This window comes from Ochotona curzoniae, unplaced genomic scaffold (genome assembly GCF_017591425.1).
Source record: "Ochotona curzoniae isolate NIBS_2020 unplaced genomic scaffold, NIBS_Ocur_1.0 scaffold_1037, whole genome shotgun sequence".
Lineage (NCBI taxonomy): Eukaryota > Metazoa > Chordata > Mammalia > Lagomorpha > Ochotonidae > Ochotona > Ochotona curzoniae.
In genome coordinates, this window is record NW_024467083.1 from 18387391 (window position 1) to 18408483 (window position 21093).

A 21093-nucleotide genomic window follows, 5' to 3' on the forward strand; every position below is an offset into this window, starting at 1 on the left:
CGTGTCGCCAGCAGGCACCTCTGATCCCTGGGTTCTGGCAAGGGCTCAGACCAAACAAACCCTCTCGGTGGCAGCCACTGTGGCCCTCAGGAGCAGACAGCCCCAAGCAGGCCACATGTGACTCCTGGACCTGGCTGGCACCTGCCAGCTGCATCCCACATCTGGGACCCATCCCTCTACCCGTCTGCTACAATAATGTCCCTGGGAAGGAAATGTGTTCTGGAACGGGGTGGACTACGGAACCCAGCAGTTCAAGACCAGGCTCTGCATTACCTACCTCCTTCCAGGCTCTGCATGAGGCCTCCTCCATCAGACTCCCTCACCAGGCTGGATCACTGCAAGGTGGCTTCTCTGGCCAGATTGCCTGAGCCCTACTTGCAAGCACAAAGCAGCGGGGGAAGTGCCTTTCAAAAACACAGCTCTTGTTCAAGACTTGCTGGATCTGCAGGCTTGAGGAGCAACGGAAGGAGCAGATTTGAACTGCCCAAAGCCCTGGAGAGAAGAATTTGGGCTCCCCAGAGTCAATCACGGGGACAGGCCTGGAGTCACAGGAGGAACTCGGATGCATGGCCAGGAGGCATGGGAGGTTTGGGCGGCGGCCAGGGGCTGTAGCCATTGAGAAATCCTGGGTGCAAGACAGCCAAAGCAACTTCTCTGAACACTTCATAAATGTGATTCTGAAGTGTTCGCAGTGTGACATAACTGTCCCCTGTGAGCCACAAAGCCCCAGTAAAGGCTCTGCCTTGCCCTCCTGTGGCTGGGAACTGGAGGCTGGAGGGGTGGAAGGGCAGCGGGAGGATGGAGGGAGGAGCTGCAGGGACATTCAGAGCTAAGGAAGCAGTCACAAGACCAGAAAAGTGAAGACAGCTCCTGAACCAGCAGAATCCCAGAGCCCCCAGGAGCCCCAGCGATTCACAGAAGGCCAAGGGGAGGGCACTGGACTTTCCACAGGACACACAACCAAAGCCACTGCCACCTCAAAGGACAGGCAACCTCAGCTGACAGGCAGGCCTTGCCTCTCCAAAACATAAAACGCATCACATGCATCTTTGCTACCCAGGGTCTGCGCATAGGGACTCCCCCTGAGAAAGGGTGTGAGGATCCAAGATGCCCGCAGTGGGCAGTGCCTCCCTCTGCCTCCTGCTCGCCAAACTGCCCGATCGGTCCTGTCCCAGCAATGGCTCTTTGGGCTGACGGTCTTGTAAACAGGCAAGGCCCAGGGGGAAGGGGGTGATGAAACAAGCTACCGAGGGTGGTGCAGCCACCAGACCGCACATTGAGTCCGTTCTGCCCTCTGTGAGGTCAAAGGCAAACCCTAAACCCCCATGAGGAGGGGTTTCTAATCAAAATGGCCTGGGGCAGGGTTTGCGGCTGTAAGCACGCTGTCTCCGGGGCTGGAATCTTCTAGCAAAGGCCGTGAGAGGCGTCCTGTGAGGCTCTGCTCTTGGCTCCAAAGCATCGCTGCTTCGGCCCCTCTGAGGCCTCGCCAAAAAAACCCCTGTAACTCAAAGACCCTCCGAGGAAGCACTGCGCCCTCGCAGCCACACGCGCCACTCACAGGGCTCATGGCGCCACCTGGCGGCGCAAAATGCTCGCCTCAGCCCGGGAGCTCCGACCCACCCGTGGGAAAAAAAAAAAATGAGGACGACTTGGGAGGCCCAGCCCAGCGTGGTGACGTCAAGGAAGAATGACGTTTCTTCCCGCCTCTTCCCGGTCCCCAGAGCTGCCAGTACTTGACGTGGCGTCGCCGCCCTCTACCCTTACTTTGCGTACGTGTTTGCGTGCGGCGGAGGTGGCGGCGCGGGCAGGTCGGAGCTCCGCGCTGGTGCTTGTGCGAGGGCTGGTGCTGCTGCCGTGGCCGCCGTCGCTCTGCGGCTTGGCGAGCTGCTGAGCCGAGGAGGCGCCGGCCGCAGCACCTCGGCAGCCGACGCGGCTCGGCGCGGGGCCCGGCGGGAGGGTGGGCGCCGCGCGCGGGCGGGCGTGAGCGCAGGAGGCGGGGGCGGCGGGGCGGCCGCAGGCCGGGGCCGGCCCGGGGATGTCTGTGCCTGACGCGATGCCGCTGCCCGGGGTCGGGGAGGAGCTGAAGCAGGCCAAGGAGATCGAGGACGCCGAGAAGTACTCCTTCATGGCCACCGTCACCAAGGCGCCCAAGAAGGTGGGTGACGACGAGGGCCACGGGCTGCGGCCTCGCGGAGGGGGCGCGAGCAGGCAGGGACCGGGGTGGTGCTGGTCGGGGGACGGCTGGTTGGCACCTCAGGGGCCTGGGTGAGGTTTGGTTTGGGACGATCGGGGACAGCGGAGGGAGAGGGAGAAGCAGCCGGGCAGCCGCCTCAGGCCTCACCCGGGCTGGAGAGACCGCCCCCCGACCTCGCTTTGCTTTCTTTGTCCCTCGGCCCTGGTCCTCCGGGACCCTTTGGAGACCCCATCAGAGCCAGGCTTTTAAATGGGCGGCTGTGATTTGGGTGAGGTAGGACCTGGAAGATGACAGTGGGAGGGAGCGAAGCTGCTCAGCCCAGTGGGGAGTGGGAGAAGAGGGAGATGCCGAAGTCTCCCCCTCAGGTAGGTTGGCAGAGCTTCTGGGGGTGGTGAATCTTTGGGATTGGGCTGCGTGAAGCTGTCGCCGCACCGAGCTTGTCACCTGCCGTCTCCGGCGGCTGGGACGTAGGTAGCTCGTTGCTGCTGACAGCAAGCGTTGACAGGGGTGCTGCTGCTGGAGCCTGGCATCCCTGGAGGAGCTCGGGTGCGGCGGGTGGGTGGGTGGGTATGAACGATGGCTCATTCTTGGTTGATTCCTGGGTCCCTGGAGCCGGGGGCTGAGCGTGGAGGCCACCCTGCTGCTTTCTCTTGTACTAGCTGTCACCTTTGGGGGTGCAGTCTGACTTGGCCCTCCACAGGGTAGCATGGGGATCCCAAGGGCTTGCTAAGCATTGCCTGCCAAGCGCGGCCTGACTTTCCACATACCTAGCACGCATGCAGTTAACAGCCCAGCCGGGAACCTTTGACAGGAGGTGACCTTCCCGAAGCCCAGGTAAACACTTCCTCCTTGTATGCAAGCAGTGTTTCAAGGCTGTCTCTGCCTGTGCTCGGAAGCGGGTGCGGGCCTGTGAAAGCCACACACTGCAAGGTTTGCAGTAGTCTCAACTCTCAAGGCCCCTGCACTTGAACAGCAAAGCTCCCCTCTTCTCTCTTTGGAGAGTCGGCCTGCGCGTGCAGTCACACGAATCGCGAAGTTGAAAAGACAAGTCGTGATTGTGTGCTGTCACTTTGCTCTTGCACCAGTCTGTACCTGTAGGGTCTTAGCCGGATCATGGCCCTTGACTGTGAGTCAGGGGAGCCTTGGTGTTCTGGCCTCTTGGCTGAACCGCCTGCTTTATAATCTGGGCGCGCCTGCCAAGATGCAGGTGCAGCCCTTAAAAGCAGAGTGTGTAAGGGCTGTGCCCCGAGTTAGGAGTATGACGGGGAAGGGCCGTATACCTCAATTCCCGGGCCTCGTCCTCCCACCGGGGCTAACCCTTGTTGGGCTAGCTGCTTCAGGGCATCCCAGATGGGTGCTTGCCTCTCTTCTGTTATGCCTCACTCTGTACCTGGCGTACAGGAGGCACTCAAATGCCTGTTGCCCCCTTGGGCAGCTAGTACCTGGAGTGTCTGGCTGCCTGTCAGGAGTGGACACTCGTTTTCTCTGTGTTGTGGTCAGGCCAAGGGCTAATGGCTGACTAATAGAAGCAGTGTCTGCCAGGAATGGGGAGGGGGGGAAGACCTTGGGGTGAGTTGCCATTTGCTGGTCTGTGTGCCTGGTGGTTCTTATTCATCTTATTGGCTCTGAGCATTGGTGTTCTGCGTTTATGCAGCCCTTTGTCCCAAAGTGTTTTCCCGGGGCCTGATGACCCTTCCCCTGTGACGATAAAAGGCGTTTATTTAGTTAAAGGATTGGTTGCAGGCTCGTCAAGGTCACCGAGCAAGTCCTGGGTGATGTGTTTCTCAGAACTGCAGCTGAATAGGACGTTTGAAGTCACTTTTGTACCTCTGCCATGTGTGGATAATGTGTGAAAGCATGAGGAACGGCCGAGGGGACAAGCAGCTTGGCCCGGGACTCAACGGGGGGAGGAATGGGCCTGCTGGATTAGGACCGTCCTTTACCTGGGATGACCCCAGCCTGGCTCTTGACCAAGAAATCCTTGGGTCAGGCGAAGCGCTGAGGTCCCCAGGGAGCTGAGGCCAGTCTAGGTGCCAGAGGATATAGGTTACTGCAGGGTGACCTTCCTGGTCCTTAGATCAGATCCCGGCCTAACTTTTGGAGGACGCTTTTTTTTTTTTACTCTTTGTGTGCTGAAGAGTGTGGTGAATGGCCATCCATTACAAGCATACATGTCTGGGTTCTGCGACTATAATCCTTCTCCTTTTGGGGTCCACCGTCTCACAGTGCCATATGTGTGATAGGGCTTGCTAGTAGGGAGCAGGAGTTGAGATGTCTGGGTACGAAGAAGCCGGCTACATAGGTACCACCTCAAATGAATTGGTTGGTCTTCCTCAGTTTCCTCTGCCCATTGTTTGACACGGGGGAGACAGGGACATATTGGGAAATAAGATAGCGAAAAATACATGTTAGAAGGGAGTCTCCAAGTATGTTTTTACAAGTAGGAAGTCAGAACTGTGGGAGGGAACAGTGGTGGCTCCGAGAGCTTAGGCAGCTGGTTGATGAGGCTCATCTCCCGTGCAGCCAGGAGCTGAGGGGAGGCCCGGATCAGTTTCCTTAGTAGTGCAGTGTCCTGAAGGGCGTTCTTCCAGACCAGTATTGCCGGCTGTCGTGTGATTCACGTGGTAAGGCTGGCTCACGACGCACTGGTGACTCCGACGTGGCTGGGAAAGTGGCAAAGGAGCACAGGAAACCTGCGATTCTGAGGGTTGGAGCACGTCGTGCCATAGCTGAGGAAGATCCCTAACTGAAGGCCAGTGGGAACTGAGTCAGTCATGGAGTTGCCAGCAAACACTGGCTCCTTATCCCTCTTTCTTGGCAACTTTGTAATGTGGCGGGGAGGAAGGGGAGGAGGGGGTGTCCTTGGGGCTCCAGGAATGGACGTTGTGTCCAGTGGGCTCTCTGCTCATAAACTGAGCCCAAATGTCCATCTTGGTCACCAAGCCTGCTCCTCTGGAAGGCTGCTGTTTGGAACACCCACCGTTTTCTGAACATTGGGGTGGGGGAATTGGGGACACTTTTCTGAATGACAGATTAGGCCTAGGATGTTTGCCCTTGAGCCTTTTCTGCTGGCAGATTACAGAGAAGAAATTACTGTTGTGTGTAAGAATATTCCCCGCTTGAATAAAGCATATGTAGCACGCACTCACCCGAAGTCAGCTGAGACTAAGAAATACTCTGAGTGTGGCTGCACATGCGCCCTGTTGGTATGGCAACCAGATAGGAGCAGTGCCAAGGGCCCTTTTTCTCACAGCCTCTTCCTGGTTTAGACTTAGAGAATTTGCACCAATGCTTCTAAGAATCACTGAGAACCAATCTTCTCTCCTGTGTGGCGGTGATTAGCTCAGAGCAGGAAATGGGTGTGAGAGAACGCTCTTAGGATTTCTCGGCAGGTGTTGACCTTGCTTAGTTTGGTTGAGCTGATTACACACTGGTTTCCAAATCATGTTCTTTCGCATCCCTTTAGACATTGAGCTGGTGGTGATAGAGAAATCTATTATCTAGACCCTTCGCTGGCAAGATTGCAGCTCTGTGCTTTTTGCCTCATCAAGAGGATGTCATGTGACTGCAGAGTGTCTTATCCTGTGTAATAATCTGGTGAATTTTTCTGTAAGGGATAGGTTGATGGGTAGAATCACCTAGAATTTCAGTTAGCTGTAACTGCTGGTAGGTTTACTGTGCCACCTCAGGCAGTGAATGACCTGTAAAGTTACTCTGGTGCTCTTTGTAGTTACTTAAAGGAACTGATTAGTAAGGGGACTGTGAATGTTATATTTCTGTAAAGAACGACTCCCCTTACCCTGAACACGTGCTTCAGGCTGAGTCAGAACTGAGCGGTGGTTGGACCACACCTGACTGAGCTCAGTCAGAAGCATCCCCGTGGGAGAAGATGTTTGCATGCGGTACTTCTCTGGCCTGAGATGTTGAGAATGCAGAGCTGGGCAGCGTCTTACTGTGTGCTTTCCTAAGGCCTCTTACAGACACTGTCCACACCTCCTATAACGTCAGCAAGTAATGAAATTTCTATAAAATCAGAATCACCGTTGCTCTTCTGGTTTCCATGTTTGCCTTTGACTCACTCAAGTAGTTCTCTGTCTCAGGTTGCTTAGCTGTTACGTAAGGCCTTATTAACTTCCCCCATTTTGTTCTTACAACTCAAGTTCACTTTCAGTTTCTACAATCTGATAGCTGAATGACCTTGGATAAATTATTTATGTGGGCCTCCTTTTATTCCCTGTAAAACAGGGAATGATGATAGTTGAGAGAATTTGCACTTCCTGAGTGTTTATTCCTTTATACCTGGAGTGACCATATGTCCTAGTTTGCCTAGTACAGTTCTGGTTTGTACCTGTACTCCCAGTGTGCTGTCCACTGACGGCTACGCTGTACAGCTCCCAGGTTAATGCACTCACCCTATTTATAATGCTCTGGATGATGTGACACAAAAGGTCAAATAGGAGCTCCATTTTGAGATGTTGTTTTTAAAAGATTGTTTGAGGACCTGGCTCAGTGGCCTAGTGGCTAAAATCCTCTTCTTGAACGCACCGGGATCCCATATGGGCACCAGTTCTAATCCCAACAGCCTGGCTTCCTGTCCGGCTTCCTGTCCAGCTCCCTGCTTGTGGCCTGGGAAAGCAGTCGAGGATGGCCCAAAGGCCTGGGACCCTGCACCTGCATGGGACACCCAGAGGAGGTTCTCGGTTCCTGACTTCGTATCGGTGCAGCACCGGCTGCTGCAGTCACTTGGGGAGTGAATCATCGGAGGGAAGACCTTCCTCTCTCTGCTCCTCTCTGTGTATCTGCCTTTCCAGTAAAAATAAATAAGTCATTAAAAAAAAAAAAAGATTATTTGATAGAATAACACAGAGAAGGGAAGAGACAGAGAGGGATCTTGTATCTGCTGTTTCACTCTCCACATGGCAGTGGTTGGGGCTGAGCCAGGCCAGAGTCAGGAGCTTCTTCTCTGTCTCCTCTGAGGAGGAGAGGCAGGGGCCCAAGCATTTGTGCCATCTTCAGCTGCTTTTCTGATGCATATGAGCAGGGAGCTGGCTTGGAAGTGGGGTAGCCAGGTCTGTAACCTTCCCTGCCACCCTACAACACAGGCCCTGAGATATTCTTAAAGAGCCAAATCAGAGGTGCTTCTGTTGGAATTTTTCAATAGGAAAATCATTTTCCCTAATGTAAGTTTCCGACATGTAACTTACTCCTGTTGAACACTGTAAATTACCAGTTTCTTAGCAGGGACTGTGGACAAGGAGAAATCTTAGAGCTTGTGGTGGGAACGTGATGAGCTCTACTGCACCTGTCCTCCCACGAAACCTCCCCAAGGCATGATGTAGTCGGAGAATGTGGTGTTTGTCAGATCCTGAGCTAAGCGGGCTCCAGTTAGTCCTCAGGCTATAGAAGATTTTGTGGGGGTGGGGTAGGGAGTGTTTTCTCAAAATAGAATCCTTGAATGATATGAAACATCCTAGGACTCTTCTGAACTGGGAGTTTAGCATTTCCCATCCGTCCCGTCCCTCCTCTTTGTGCTCTGAATAGCCTGTCCTTGGTGGGTTATGACTGATAGTCTCCTGCCGAAATGAGCGGCCTTTGCTCTGCAGCAGTTACAGAACGTGGAGACTAGGACTGCTTTCATTTTTTGTTTTTCTGTCTTCAGTTTAGTAAGGTTCAGCCTGCTGGCTTGGTCTCGGAACGGCACAGTGATTGGGACTACATAGCAGTATGCAGTGGGGCTTTAACATTCACCACACACTCAAGACATAAAGAACACAGTGTAATGAACTACTGGTAAAGAGTAGTATTTGCAGCCCTAGAGACTAGAAAGACTTTGAAGCACAAATATAGGAGTATCCAGGCATGCCCTTGCCTTACCATGATAGCCCCAATGCCTCAGCTGACAGGCCTATGTGCTTAACCTGCAGAGCTAATGGGCTCACCCTCTTCTCCACTGCCAGTCTAAGCCAGTTCACCTCCTTGGAAATGGACACCGTGTACTCAGCTGTGTGATGGAAATGAGGCTTACTAAGCAAGAGGGGCCTGGAACTGCTCACTGTTCCATGCTGTTCATCTTGGACCTGCTTCAAGCTTCGTGCTTTACAGTCCCAAGAACTGCCCAGGAACAGCATGCCTGCCGCTTGTGTTTCTCTCCCTTCCTAGACTTGCAAGTGTCCTATAGCATTTCAATTCCCACTAAGCCTTCGTGCTCAAGACACCAGTATTGATCTAAGTTGGACCACAGCCTGGTGGTAGCCAGCTGTTGAATTCACAAGTAGCAGGGTGCAGGGGTTAGAGCCTTGGAGGAGATGGGTGTGTGTGATCTTACACAGAAGGCAAGGGTTGGCAACACATCCAGGGCCTCTTATGCCTGCCAATGAGGCCTGTGGAGGCAGAGAATCACCTGAGTTTGCTCCCAGGGCTGGGACCGTAGACCCCCTGAATGAAATGGATGTTTTGTTCTATTTTATTTTGTTTTAATAAATGCCCTGACTTTCCATATACTTACTTGTTCAAGGTGACTGTTGGGGCTTGGGCTTCCATGGGTGTAGATGGGAATTGCTTTATCCTTTTTCCCTAGGACTGGCTTGACCTCAACTCAAAGCTTTGGGACTGTAACCTATTTCCATTCAGGTCCCAAAGCCTACCTATTAGAAAGCCTCACTTCACAGACTCAGATGTGCCCCACTCTGGCAGCCCTACTGTCTGCTCCTCAGAGGCTTTAAGGAACCTTCAGCTGGGCTCTCCGGGACTGTGACCGTTCATTTTGGAGTGGTAGATAGGAAGCCTTCGCCTTGGGTTTTCTAAATGCGCACGCCCATCTGATTGTAGGAGTTTGCAGACAGACCTGCCTGAAAGGTTAAAACAGGCCTCTCACAGCCTCTTGGAAGGCATGCCCATTAAGCTGCTGGATGAGACACCAGCACAATGGTTCATAAGCTTTGAAGATTCAGATCCCTTGAGGAATGTTAGGAAAGTCGTGGTTCTTCCCTCGGGAAAATTCAGGGGCATAAAAACGTGCATATGCTTTGGGAGGACTTACAAGACTCCCTGAAACTCACCCGTGGACCTTGGGAGAAAAGCTGTCATCTAGAAGGTCAGCTCTCTGCGCCACAAACCCTCTCCTTTATGGGTCCAGGAGCTGCTAAGCCATTCCATTTCCAGCCTGCAGTTTGTCCTGTGAGCCTGTTGGTTGTTGTTACTCCCTGCTCCGGGAGACATCTCAGCTTCCCAGGTGACTTATTATAAATGTCCTGAGGGTCCAACTCAGGAACTTAACAGACTTAAACCAACATTTCAGCACCTTCGAGGGTTTTTATATGCTGCCAGGTTCCAGAGCTGATTCCCATTGGAGTGTTCAGAATTGGGAGTTCCACATCCCAGATCAAATAGCAAATCTGAACAGAGCATTTTGCCTCCCTTTGTATCACAGAATTGGTTTGATATCAGTGTGCAGCTTATCAAACTATGATACCTGACTTGCCATCATTTAATTCCTCCAGATGAAGCATGTTGAGGGTAAGGACCATGTCTCATGCATATGCATGGGCATAGTTCCTGGCATAGGATACTGCCAGGATACAGCTGATTGAATAATGCAAGATGATTGATCACCCCAGGAGAAAGTAAGTTGGATTCACATGTTAGCTTTGACTCATTTTTCCTGTCAGGTTGGTTGTTTTTCTAGCTTAGAACCCTCCCACCTGGCCTGAGTAAGGAAGTGCCAGGAGCTGCAGATGAGGAAATGGTGAAACTTTCCACCAGTTTAGAAAGTGCTGGGGCTACCACAGTCTCTCCTCTCTGCAAAATCTGTCTTTCAAATTAAAATACAGAGAGAGAGAGAGGGAAAGGAAGGAGGGAGAAGTGCCAGCTAAGGGCTAAGACTGAATACGTGGCCTCCAAGTTCTTAGCCCAGTAATCTGGAAACACAAGGCAATGACAATAGGGAAGGTAATTTGAATTTCTCATCATCAAAACAAGCGGGTTGTAAGCCCTTAGCATTAGGAATGCTGTCCAGGATAAAACTGGGATTCTAGTTCACACATGGTCTTAAGGAGTAAGGGAGTTGGGGTTTGGAAGTCAATTGTGCCTGAAACATTTTCATTTTGAACTATAAGTTAGGACTCCACAAGTAACAACCGTTTTGACTGGTGGTGCTGAGCAAACTCCTGGTTCCTGTTCCACAGTCCTGACTACCCTTTGTGAGCCAGAAGTTGACCTTGATGCTCAAAATCCCCGTGTACCCTTGCTCTTTAAAACACACCTTCTTTAGAATTACAGTCTTCTGGGAACTGAGCCTGTGCTTGTCCTAGTCTGGAGCTCCAGCTCTGTTTAGCACTGAATTTTGGATGCATTATTCCTTAAAGTACATGATTTAGGCAGGCTTCAGAGAGAAGGGAAATCTTGAGAATTTTGCTACTGACTGGAATAGGTGCTTTGTAGAGGTGGCAGATGTGTTGAAGTATAAGTTCTTGCTTTAAGAACTCGGTTCTTAGTGGCCAGGTGGTACTGAGCGTCTCATTCAATACATGAGTATTTGGTGCCCAGCTTCTGAGCACCAGGCTTCTTAACTTCCAGGAGAGTAGCCCAGCTGGCTGGTCCTGCTGGGGACTAGATGAATTGGGAATGTTAATTATACTCATCAATACAGTGGCCTTGGTAACAGACTTGTAGCTGCTGTAGAATCTGTTTATTTCAGATCCATAGCAGAAAAAGACCAAGTGGATTTGGGGACATGGTGTTCTCAGTGTAATAAGCTGTATTGTGAGTTCAAGGAAAATGCATCCTGCAGGGGCTGACCTATGGCATCCTTTCCTAGGATTTCTCAAAGGAAAACATCACGGGGGGTTGGGGAGCAGTTCTTTTCATGTTTGCCAATTGAGAATGAACCAAGGCAAAGGCTTGATTCTTAGAGAAGGCACGGTGGGATCAAGGACATCGACCTTTCATAAAAGTTTGGACAAGAGGACCTATTGGAGAAGCACCTTATTGCCTAACCTTGTTTATGTAATTAGGAATATTGAGTTGTTGGTTTCTCCGCCTTCGCGTTCAGGAGCGGAAGCCTCTCCTGTTTGGAGAGGAAAGGGTCACAGTTTTGCACATTCTTTTCTGACTCCACAGGGAAGGGATTAGCTGAGTGCTGGGCATGTTTGGAATGAGAGCACTTTGGCAGTTTTTCCTACATTTGATAAAAACATTGTAAGAGTACGTCTAGCCTCTCTCAGACAACCTCCTTGTAATGGTCTCCTAACCCTGCATTGTGTATACTGACTGGTGGAGGTGGGGTTAAAGGTAGATTCCCAGCTTCTGTGACTCATTTGTTTTAGCTCTGACAGAGGTATAGCTAATCCATTTGCTCCCTGTGTTTCTTGAGTGTCTTTATCTGTGTTTGCTTTTTCAGGCTCTACTTGGATTGTGCCTCAGCACAGAGTAGGGTGTGATGGAAGGGGTAGGCCACATTAGGAGCCTTGCTTAAGAACCATAGATCTACTTAATCAGGATAGCTGAATGGCTGAGTCTAGAGTGGACAGGGGCAGGTAGAGGATGGGCTGGCAAGTGAAGTAGCTTTCCAGAACAACTTGAAAGAGCTCAGATGGATAAGCACTCTTTTTAAGTTATGTAGTAGGGTTTCCTCCAAGGGTTAGGAAATCGGATGTTGGGATGATAATGTGGTTAGCCACCTGTTGGATAATTTTGATCATGGACAAAAGCCAGGTAGTCTGCCTTTATTCTCCTTGCCAAGATGCTCAGAGCAAGCCATCCCCAAAAATCAGGTAGCTTTGTCAGCTTGGGAGTGAGCACCGTTTGTGTCCCAGGACCTGTGCAGTCAGGATATGTCAACAAACGAAGATTCAGACCCTACGAAAACAACTACCGCTAGTTCAGAAATCTCAGGTCAGAATAGAAGAGCTTTCCTGACATACTAATTTATTTTAGGAATTTCTGGGACTGAGGGTGATATTAAAATTGATAAGATCATTAGAGAATATTTTAGTGAAATTCTGTATTCAAAGAAGCCACAGGAAGTCTTAGAAGAGTTGACTTTGTTGCTGAGGTTGACAGTTGCTGATACAATAAAGGCTAAAGAAGGGGAAATGGGAAAGGGCAAAAGTCAGTTGACTGAGCTGGTGAACTGCATAGCTGGAGAGGGCTACTGTCAGAGTCTCCCAAAAATGTCTTTGTAGTCATGAAAGGTTCTGTCAGGATCGTTGTGCTCCCAGCCAGGACCCAGAATTGTGAAGAGGGAGGCCAGGTGAGGGTTTGGTTTATTCAGTCCTGTGTTGATATGTCTGTCCCAGAAGATCGATGTTTGACTTGAAAGAGTGACCAGGTGGTAGGTACAGTTTACGGCGTGAACTGCAGACATGGATGGGATTTTGTTTGGGGTCCAGGGAAAAAGAATCATGCTTAGAGCACAGTAAGCGTGCAGGTTGGTGCAAATTCTGCTTTTCCCTTTCTGGAACCTGACTCTGTACAGCTACAGGCCAAGATCTCCCCCAGGGACTCCTTACCAGGGGTATTCTTGTTTTCTCCTCTAGTATCTCAGAGGAATCTTCTTTACGCACATTGAAGATTGCTGAGTAAGGGCTGTCATGGAGGCCTTCCATGCTGCACTAACACAGGGCCAAATCTTGTCAAAGAGCAAGGTCCCCAAGCCCTCCCCAGAGGAGTCGGAAGGCTCTGTGTTCTCCAACATATGGGGAAACCATTTTGCTGTGAAACCTTGAATTAATATAACATCTCATGGTTTGATCATTGCTGCATTAATGCTCAGGCTGCCCACTAGAAGGGGATATAATCTCACACACCAGTTATTTTCATTCTCTTCCCCTCCTCCTCCTCCTCTCAAGTTTATTTACTTGAGAGAGAGAGATTCACACTGCTGGTTCACTCCCCAAATGGCCAGAATGGCTGGGACAGCACTGGGCCACAGCAGGAGCTGGGAGGCCAATCCACATCTCCCACGTGGTGCCAGCAGTAGTTAGCTGAGTTAGCCCCGCTGGCTCCTTGGGTCTGCAGTGCAGGAAGCTGGAGTCCAGAGCCCAGGTCCAGATCAAACTAGGCATTCCATGCAAGATACAGCTGTCCTGACTGCGAGGCCAGCGCCTGCCCTCAGCTGTTTTAAAAGAAGCCTTCTAAAATGACCACGCAAAAAGATAAAAATAAATTGTTTAAATGACCAAAACAATTTCAGACCCTGGTTCCTGGCTCTGTATACATCTGTCTTGCAGTTATATTGAGATTTTGAAACTATGTAGCTAAAATCTGCTGTTCAGTTTTTAGAAAAATTCTGTTCTTAAACCATATATGGAAGCTTTTTATATATTCAGTGAGTACTTATTTTGTTTTTTACAGTTCCTTCAGTGTAATTAAAGTGGAACTGACTAGTAAAAGTTGTATTTATTCAAGGTATACAGTGTGGTATGAAATGAGTACTACAGTCAGGCAAATTAACATCTCCATCGCCTCACGGGTACTTTTTTTGGGTATGTGGTAAGAATACTTACTACTTACTCTCAGCAAATGTCCCTTATCTGGAACATAATTATTAACTGTAATCGCCGTGCTGTACTTTTGCTCTCCAAATTTCCTCATCTTATGCCCTTTGAACACCTCTCCATCTCTCACCTTTTAGCCCCTGTTCTACTCTGTGAGTTTGACTTTTTCAGATTCTATACAAGTAGATCATTTAATTGAATAGTTTAAATAATCTGTTCAACTAACCTGAGTCCTGATTGGTTCAATAAAGCTTACAGTCTTACAAAAGTTTTCTTGTCATGATAGAGTCAGAGAGGTGAGAATGCATCAATGAAAAAAGTTTATCTTTAAAAGGAAAGTAGGGCCCAGCACAGTAGCCTAGTGGCTAAAGTCCTCGCCTTGCACGCACCGGGATCTCATTTGGGTGCCAGTTTTAATCCTGGTGGCCTCACTTTCCATCCAACTCCCTGCTTGTGGCCTGAGAGAGCAGTCCAGAACGGCCCAAAGACTTGGAATCCTGCACCCACAGGGGAGGCTATGGGCTCCTGACTTCAGATCAGCTCAGCTCTGGCTGTTGTCACTGCTTGGGGAGTGAACCGTCAGACGGAAGATCTTCCGCTCTGTGTCTGTATATCTGACTTTCCAATAACAATAAATAAATCTTTAAAAAAAATAAAAAGAATAAAACATGAGCTCCTTTTCTTTTGTGTTGGGAAAACTCACCTTCACTCAGGTCTTCAGTCATGAGAACCAAGATGACTTGGAACAGGTGCTTTTTTGAGTGGCAGACCACCTAGCAAAATGCTAGGAAGGGTTAGTGTGAAAGCAAAGTCCCCACACATTTAAAATACATTGTCTGTTGCATGTCTCAAAAAATATGGTAATTTGTAAACATGAACAGCAAAAAAAAAATTATTGACTTTAACCATGTCAAAATGAAAATGTCCTTGTATAGGGTACCAGTGTTACAGTGTAGTGAGCAAAGCTGTTGCCTACAATGCTGGTTTCCCATCTGGATGCGGACTCAAGTCCCAGGAGTTCCAATTCTGATCCAGTGTCACCTGCTAATAACCTGGGAAAAGCAGCCAAAGATGGCTAGCTTCTGACTTCCTCCCAACCCAGCACTGGCTTTGTGGCCCTCTAGGAGGAGTGAACTAGCAAATGAAAAAAATCTATCTCTTTTTCTGTCTCTCCCCCCGCCCCTGCCCTTTATAACTCTGACTTTCTAAATAGGTAAACCTTTAAACAAAGAAAAGCCCGTTTATATACACAGGTGGATTAGATGCAAATAGGAAATACTGAGTTCATGTCTTTTGCCCAAGTGATGACAGCAGGGTCATATTGCCATACCTTCTTCTCCTGTCAACTTCATCTGTAAAAGACAGTGGAAGTAAGTATTAGAACTGAACTTGTTGCTTTGCAGTGTTTACACTTTTCTGGTCCCTCTTCACTCTTTCCAAGGCTAAGGAGCAACCTCTTTTAGTAATTCAGTGGTGACTTTAATTTGTTGATTTTCTTATTTGAGAAACAGCTCCCATCTGCTGAGTCATTTCCTAAATATTAGCAGTAGGCCACACCAGGTTAAGCCAGGAGCCAGGGGAACAATCCAGGCTTGCCTCATGGGTGGTGGAAACCCAACTGCTTCAATTAGCACCTGCTATACATTAGCTGAAAGATTGTGTCAGGAACGGGACACGGCTTGAGCCCAGGTCTTTGGACATGGATGTGAGCATCCCAGGTGAAAACTCTTCCTTTCTTTGCCTCCTCATTGCTGCCAGCATTAACTGAGATTTGGGAAGCTGAAGGATTCTTTTTCCTCTGAAAGGCTCACAGATGTCCAGGTGTTGTTCTGAGCCGCTCAGGAGGCTTGAACGCGATGCGAGACTATTCCGTAAACTGACCCATTGAAGATACCAGAGAAAGTGGCTGGGTGCCAAAGAGGAAAAACTGCTGAGCCTGAGGGTGTGTGTTTCTGCCTTTTGGTCTGTGTTGGTAGCAAATGGCCTTAAGCAAGTCACTTCTCCCCCACCCCCACCCCCCTTCTGTCTTCTCTGTGAAATGTAGATGCAGCACTGGTGGGATTCCAGAAATTTTTGAAGATGTAAGTGCTCTGTAAAGTGAAAACCACCAGTGTTTGTTGAGGTAGATCACTTAAACCAGATAGGCCTAGACATCTAGGTACTGGATCTGGGAGTTTACTGTACTAGAAAGTGTGTATTTCAAGCTACTTCTCTCAGTTACCTATGTAAGATGCATCATGTGCTGAGGCTGGTTCTTGATTGGTCAAGAACTAACCAAAAATGGTTTGAAAAATATGTAAATGGATGATGTTCTGGCAGTATTATATGTCGATAAAGTTTGCCAAGTAACTTCGGGTACAAAATTGAATCTTTTGGTTTTCTGTGCAGTGTAAAGCACAAAATCTTTATATTTGTGCCTTTGTGCACTGTGCTGCGAAAGGCTCTTGAGAAAGTCCTAAATCAGGAGAGCCCAAACTTCTGTGTTCCAATCTGAGAGATGGAGAGGGTGGGGACTACACTGTATGTAGGCAGGAGCAGTGGGTTCCTCTTACTTTTAAATAACACCCAGTAGGAACTTAGGCAAGAGTTCTTTTCACCAGTTTCTTACAGGACATCCAAGACAGGCATGGCAACCATCGGGGCACTAGCCATATAAGGCCCACAGAATCATTCTGTGTGGCCGTGGCAAGACAGCCCACAGGTGGGACTCAAAATGTAATAAATCTATGGCAGGCTAATTTTTAAGTTGACACTTTTAATATGGCCCATAAATGATGTTATAAAATATCCAAATGACCCTAGACAGAAAAAGGATTCCCCAACCCTGATCTAAGGTCCTGCTTTTATACTGAGACTTTTGTCTAAAATCAAATACATATATCTCAGATTCAGATTAGAAAATGAAGAACATAGCAAATATTCTTTGGAATGAAATATTAGTTATACTTTTAAGATGGTTTGATATCACTGGTTGATAGATTCTGTGTATTTTATCTCTATGTCTTACATGGAGGGCTGTTTCGTGTTTTTAAGACCTATAAAGCTAAAATAAACTGTAGCTGATCTTTGAAAGGATTTCACTTTGTTCTTTAACCTGAACCTGTGTGGTCTTAACTACAGAGTAGATTCTGAAAGGTCCCATTGACCTGCGCATGTTTGGAAACAATAATTGCTATTGCATGGTCACCATTTTACATTAGGTCTTTAAAGTCAGATTAGTTTTATTCAGTGTTGAATTTTGGGGGTACTGATGTGGCAGAGCCAATCTGGTTTCTGTCTCCTTAAACTTTGTTGGATGTTAGCATGGGATCAGCTGCTGCTTCCTGGAATCCACTGAAGGTTCTGCTACTGCCCAGGTACGCTTGGCAAGGGTTTGTCATTTTTTCCCCTGTGGTTAGATATAGCCTAGCCTTCCTGAATGCTAAGCTGAGATCCAGCCACTCCTAAAAATAGGTGAATTTGATTTGAATTCATGAAAGGTAATGGCTTACAACCTAAATGGAGCTAAGCTTCGAAGTGAAAGAAGAAAGATTTTTATGCCACATCACTTACTTACCTTCCTTCTGGGTAGGCTAAGAAAACTGCACACATGGCATTGGCTTCCAAAATGCATGAGGCCCATGTTCCTTCTAAAGCAGGCTGCTGATGGCTTGCTTTTGGTGTTACAGTTTCTTGCAATAGCATTTACGTCAAGAGTAATGTCCATAAACAATTGACAGATTTTCATCTCCTTAGAAGATTTTTTTTTTTTCAGCAAAACTTGCAGTAAGGTTTTCCAGTTAACAACTGCCTGTGAGCTTCATTTAAAATCAACGTTGGCTTTAGAGTGAACTGCAAGAGAAGGTTAATAATTTACTGCGGAAGTGAATGGTATAACCCAGGTGGTAAAGCCACCCCTTGGGACACCCACATCCCATACTGAAGTGCCTGGATATTTCAGCTTCCTGCTAGTGTGCCTTGAGGGCTGCAGAGGATGACCTAGGTATACTTGGCACCTGCTACCCACACAAGATGACCTGGATCTAATTCCTGACTCCTGACTTTACAGTGGTCCAACCCCAGCTGTCATGGACATTTGAGGAGTAAACCAGTAGATGAAAGATACCTCTTTGTTTTTCTGTCTTTCAAATATTTTTTTAAAAAGATTTATTTTTATTGCAAAGTCAGATATACAGAGAAGAAGAGAGCCAGAGAGGAAGATCTTCCATCCATTGATTCATTCCCCAAGTGACCACAACAGCCAGAGCTGATCCAATCCAAAGCCAGGAACCTGGAGCCTCCTCTGAATCTCCCATGCGGGTGTAGGATCCCAAGTCTTTGGCCCATCCTCGACTGCTTTCCCAGACCACAAGCAGGGAGCTGGATAAGAAGCGGGACAACCAGGACACAAACCAATGCCTATGTGAGATCCTGGCATGTTCAAGGTGAAGACTTTAACCACTAGGATGCCATGCCAGGCACTCACACCATTTTATTATTGGTTTATAGCATATAAAAATCAACAGTTTTTGACTGTGTAGAGAGACTGAGCCAAGTTAACTTGACTTGTAGCTAATTGTTATTTTTTAAGATTTATTCATTTTTATTGGAAAATCAGATTTACAAAGAGAAGGACAGAGAAGGATCTCTGGCTGCAGTGGCTGGACCTGAACTGATTCAAAGCCAGGAGCTAAGAGCCTCCAGTGGGTCTCCCATGTGGGTACAGGGTCCCAAGGCTTTTGGGCCATCCTCTAATACTTACCCAGGCCACAAGCAGGGAGCTAGAAGGGAAGTGGAGCAATGGGATACGAACTGGGTATGAACTGGCTTCTATATGGGATCCCAACGCATGCAAGGTAAAGATTTAGCTACTAGGCTATTGTATCAGGCCCTGTAACTTAATTATTTTTAAAAATTAATTATTTGAGAGGCCAACATGCTGGCACAGCAACTAACCCTCCACTTGCAGAACCGGCATCCCATCTGGGTGCTTGTTTGTGTCCCAGCTGCTCCATTTCCGATCTAGCCTCCTGTTGCAGCCTGGGAAAGCAGCTCATGGCTCAAGTCCCTGGTCCTCTGCACCTACAAAGGAAATCCAAAAGAAGCTCCAGTATCCTGCTTCATACAACTTCAGTCCAGTCATTGAAGAAATTTGGGGAGTGAACCAGTAGAAGGAAAATCTCTCTTTCCTATTTCTCCTTTTCTTTCTATAGAAAAATTACCTTTGAAATAAAACTAAAAAATTATTTCAGGACCCAGTGTAGTAGCCTAGCAGCTAAAGTTCTCGCCTTGTACATGCCGGGATCCCATATGGGCACCAGTTCTAACCCGAGGGACCCCGCTTCCCATTCAGCGCCCGCTTGTGACCTGGGAAAGCAGTCGAGGATGGCCCAAAACCCTGGGACCCTGGCTCCTGGCTTCAGATTGGCTCAGCTCTGGCTGTTGCAGCCACTTGGGGAGTGAATCAACATATGAAAAATCTTCCTCTCTGGCTCTCATCTTCTCTGTATATCTGATTTTCCAATAAAAATAAATAAATAAATCTTTTTTTAAAAAATCTTTTAAAAATGGTGTGAAAGTGAAAAAAAAAGGTACAAACTATTTTGAATATACTGCCTTTTGAGTATTAAAGGAAAAATAAGAATGTAAATATATATTTGCTTCTGCCCTTTTCTACAAAAAAAGAAAAGCAACAAATGGATAAACTACAAATGGGAAGGAAGGAGCAGAGTGTCGAGAACAGGAACAGAAGTGAGGCAGTGTAACTTTGAACTTTGAGACCTGTAGATTTTATAGTCAGAAATAAAGATTAGGTTTGTTTGTTTGTTTGTTTTTTGAAAGGTAGATTTACAGAGAGAGAGATCTGTCCCCTGGTTCACTACCCAAGTGGCTGCAAAGGCCGGAGTTGAGCAGATTTGAAGCCAAGGGCCAGGAGCTTCTTTTAGGTCTCCCATGTAGGTGCAGGGAGCTGAATGGGAAGTGGAACAGCCAAAACACAAACTGGTGCCCATATGGGATCCTGGTGTGAGGATTTAGTCATTCACCATTGCACCAGGCCATATAGTCAGAAATAAACAGAAATAAAAGTAGAGCCTTAAAATTGTTCATAAGCACAAATGAGTATTATCTAGGAAGCCTTGTTTAATATTTATAATTGATTATACACATGACTAAAAAAGGTTATGCATCCCATGTTAAGTATATCCTAAGAATTTCCATGAAATCTTTGATACTTCCCTCAGTACATTATGCTTAGCAATAATGTTGGTCTTTGCATTTTGAAACAATTTTATGTTACAGAGTAAATTAAGTAAGTATATATTGTTAATAGAGACTAAAGTTTTGACATGAGAAAAGAGATACAAGTTAGAAAATTAAGGGTTTTTTTTTTTAAGTTAGTAAAACAAAGCAGAAATGTCAGTATAAACTTAGGTGTTAAACACAATGATTTTTTTTTTCTCTTTATGTGAAAAAGCTAAAAGTAAAGACCCCTCTAAAAGCAGTTGGGACACTTGGTACTCAGATAATAATTTCTAAATCCATGACCCATTGAAAGATTTAAGGGCTTATTTGAGAAGTGACTGATACCGTTTGGAGAAAAGAAAGAACAAGGTTTACCTGGTGCGTGTTTTGTTATAAAAGTGGGAAGAAGAACCTGCCTTGGGCGCCGCAGGTTAGGGTTCCGGGCGAGGATCCCGTCCAGTGCAGGTTTAAATCGCTGCTGCTGCTGCACTTCTGATTCAGCTCCTTGCTAACCCACCTGGGAAAGCAGGAAGGAAGGCCTACGTTCTTGGGCTCCTGCACTGGTCTGGGAGACCTGAATTAAATTCTTAATTCCTGGCTTCCACCTGGCCCACCCTGGCTGTTGTGGCCACTTGGGGAATGAACTGGGGATCTTTAACTCTCCCTCTAACTCTGCCTTTCAGATAAATAAAGCTTTAATTTTTTAAAGATTTATTTATTTTTATTTCAAAGTCAGATATACAGAGAGGAGAAGAGAGGAGAGAGGAAGATCTTCTTCCCCAAGTGAGCCAGTGCTGTGCTGATCCGAAGCCAGGAGCCAGGAACCTCCTCCCCGTCTCCCACACAGGTGCAGGGTCCCAAAGCATTTGGGCCATCTTCGACTGCTTTCCCAGGCCACAAGCAGGAAGCTAGATGGGAAGTGGAACTGCTGGGATTAGAACCGGCGCCCATATGGGATCCCAGCGCATTCAAGGCAAGGACTTTAGCTGCTAGGCCATGCCGCCAGGCCCAGCTTTAATTTTTGTTGTTGTTGTTTTAATGCTAAAATAGAATCATGTCAGAAGGATGGAGGAGTCAACTTGAAGGCGATTCCACTTACTAGGCTTGGGATAGTGTGAGCATTTGTGTAATTGAGTGTGACATATTGAGTAGAAATATGAATGCCAGACTATAAAGAGAGTG

The 21093-nt window shown here is 47.7% G+C and overlaps 1 protein-coding gene across 1 annotated transcript in view; it reads left to right on the forward strand.

Annotated features, from left to right (window-relative positions):
* Positions 1 to 1684: 1684 nt before the first annotated feature.
* AHCYL1 (adenosylhomocysteinase like 1) overlaps positions 1685 to 21093 on the forward strand; it is a 46411-nt gene continuing 27002 nt past the window's right edge. The window contains exon 1 of the mRNA XM_040999231.1: positions 1685 to 2155. Within this exon, the coding sequence (XP_040855165.1) occupies positions 2036 to 2155 (120 nt within the window). The 5' untranslated portion in view covers positions 1685 to 2035. The remainder of the gene's footprint in view (positions 2156 to 21093) is intronic.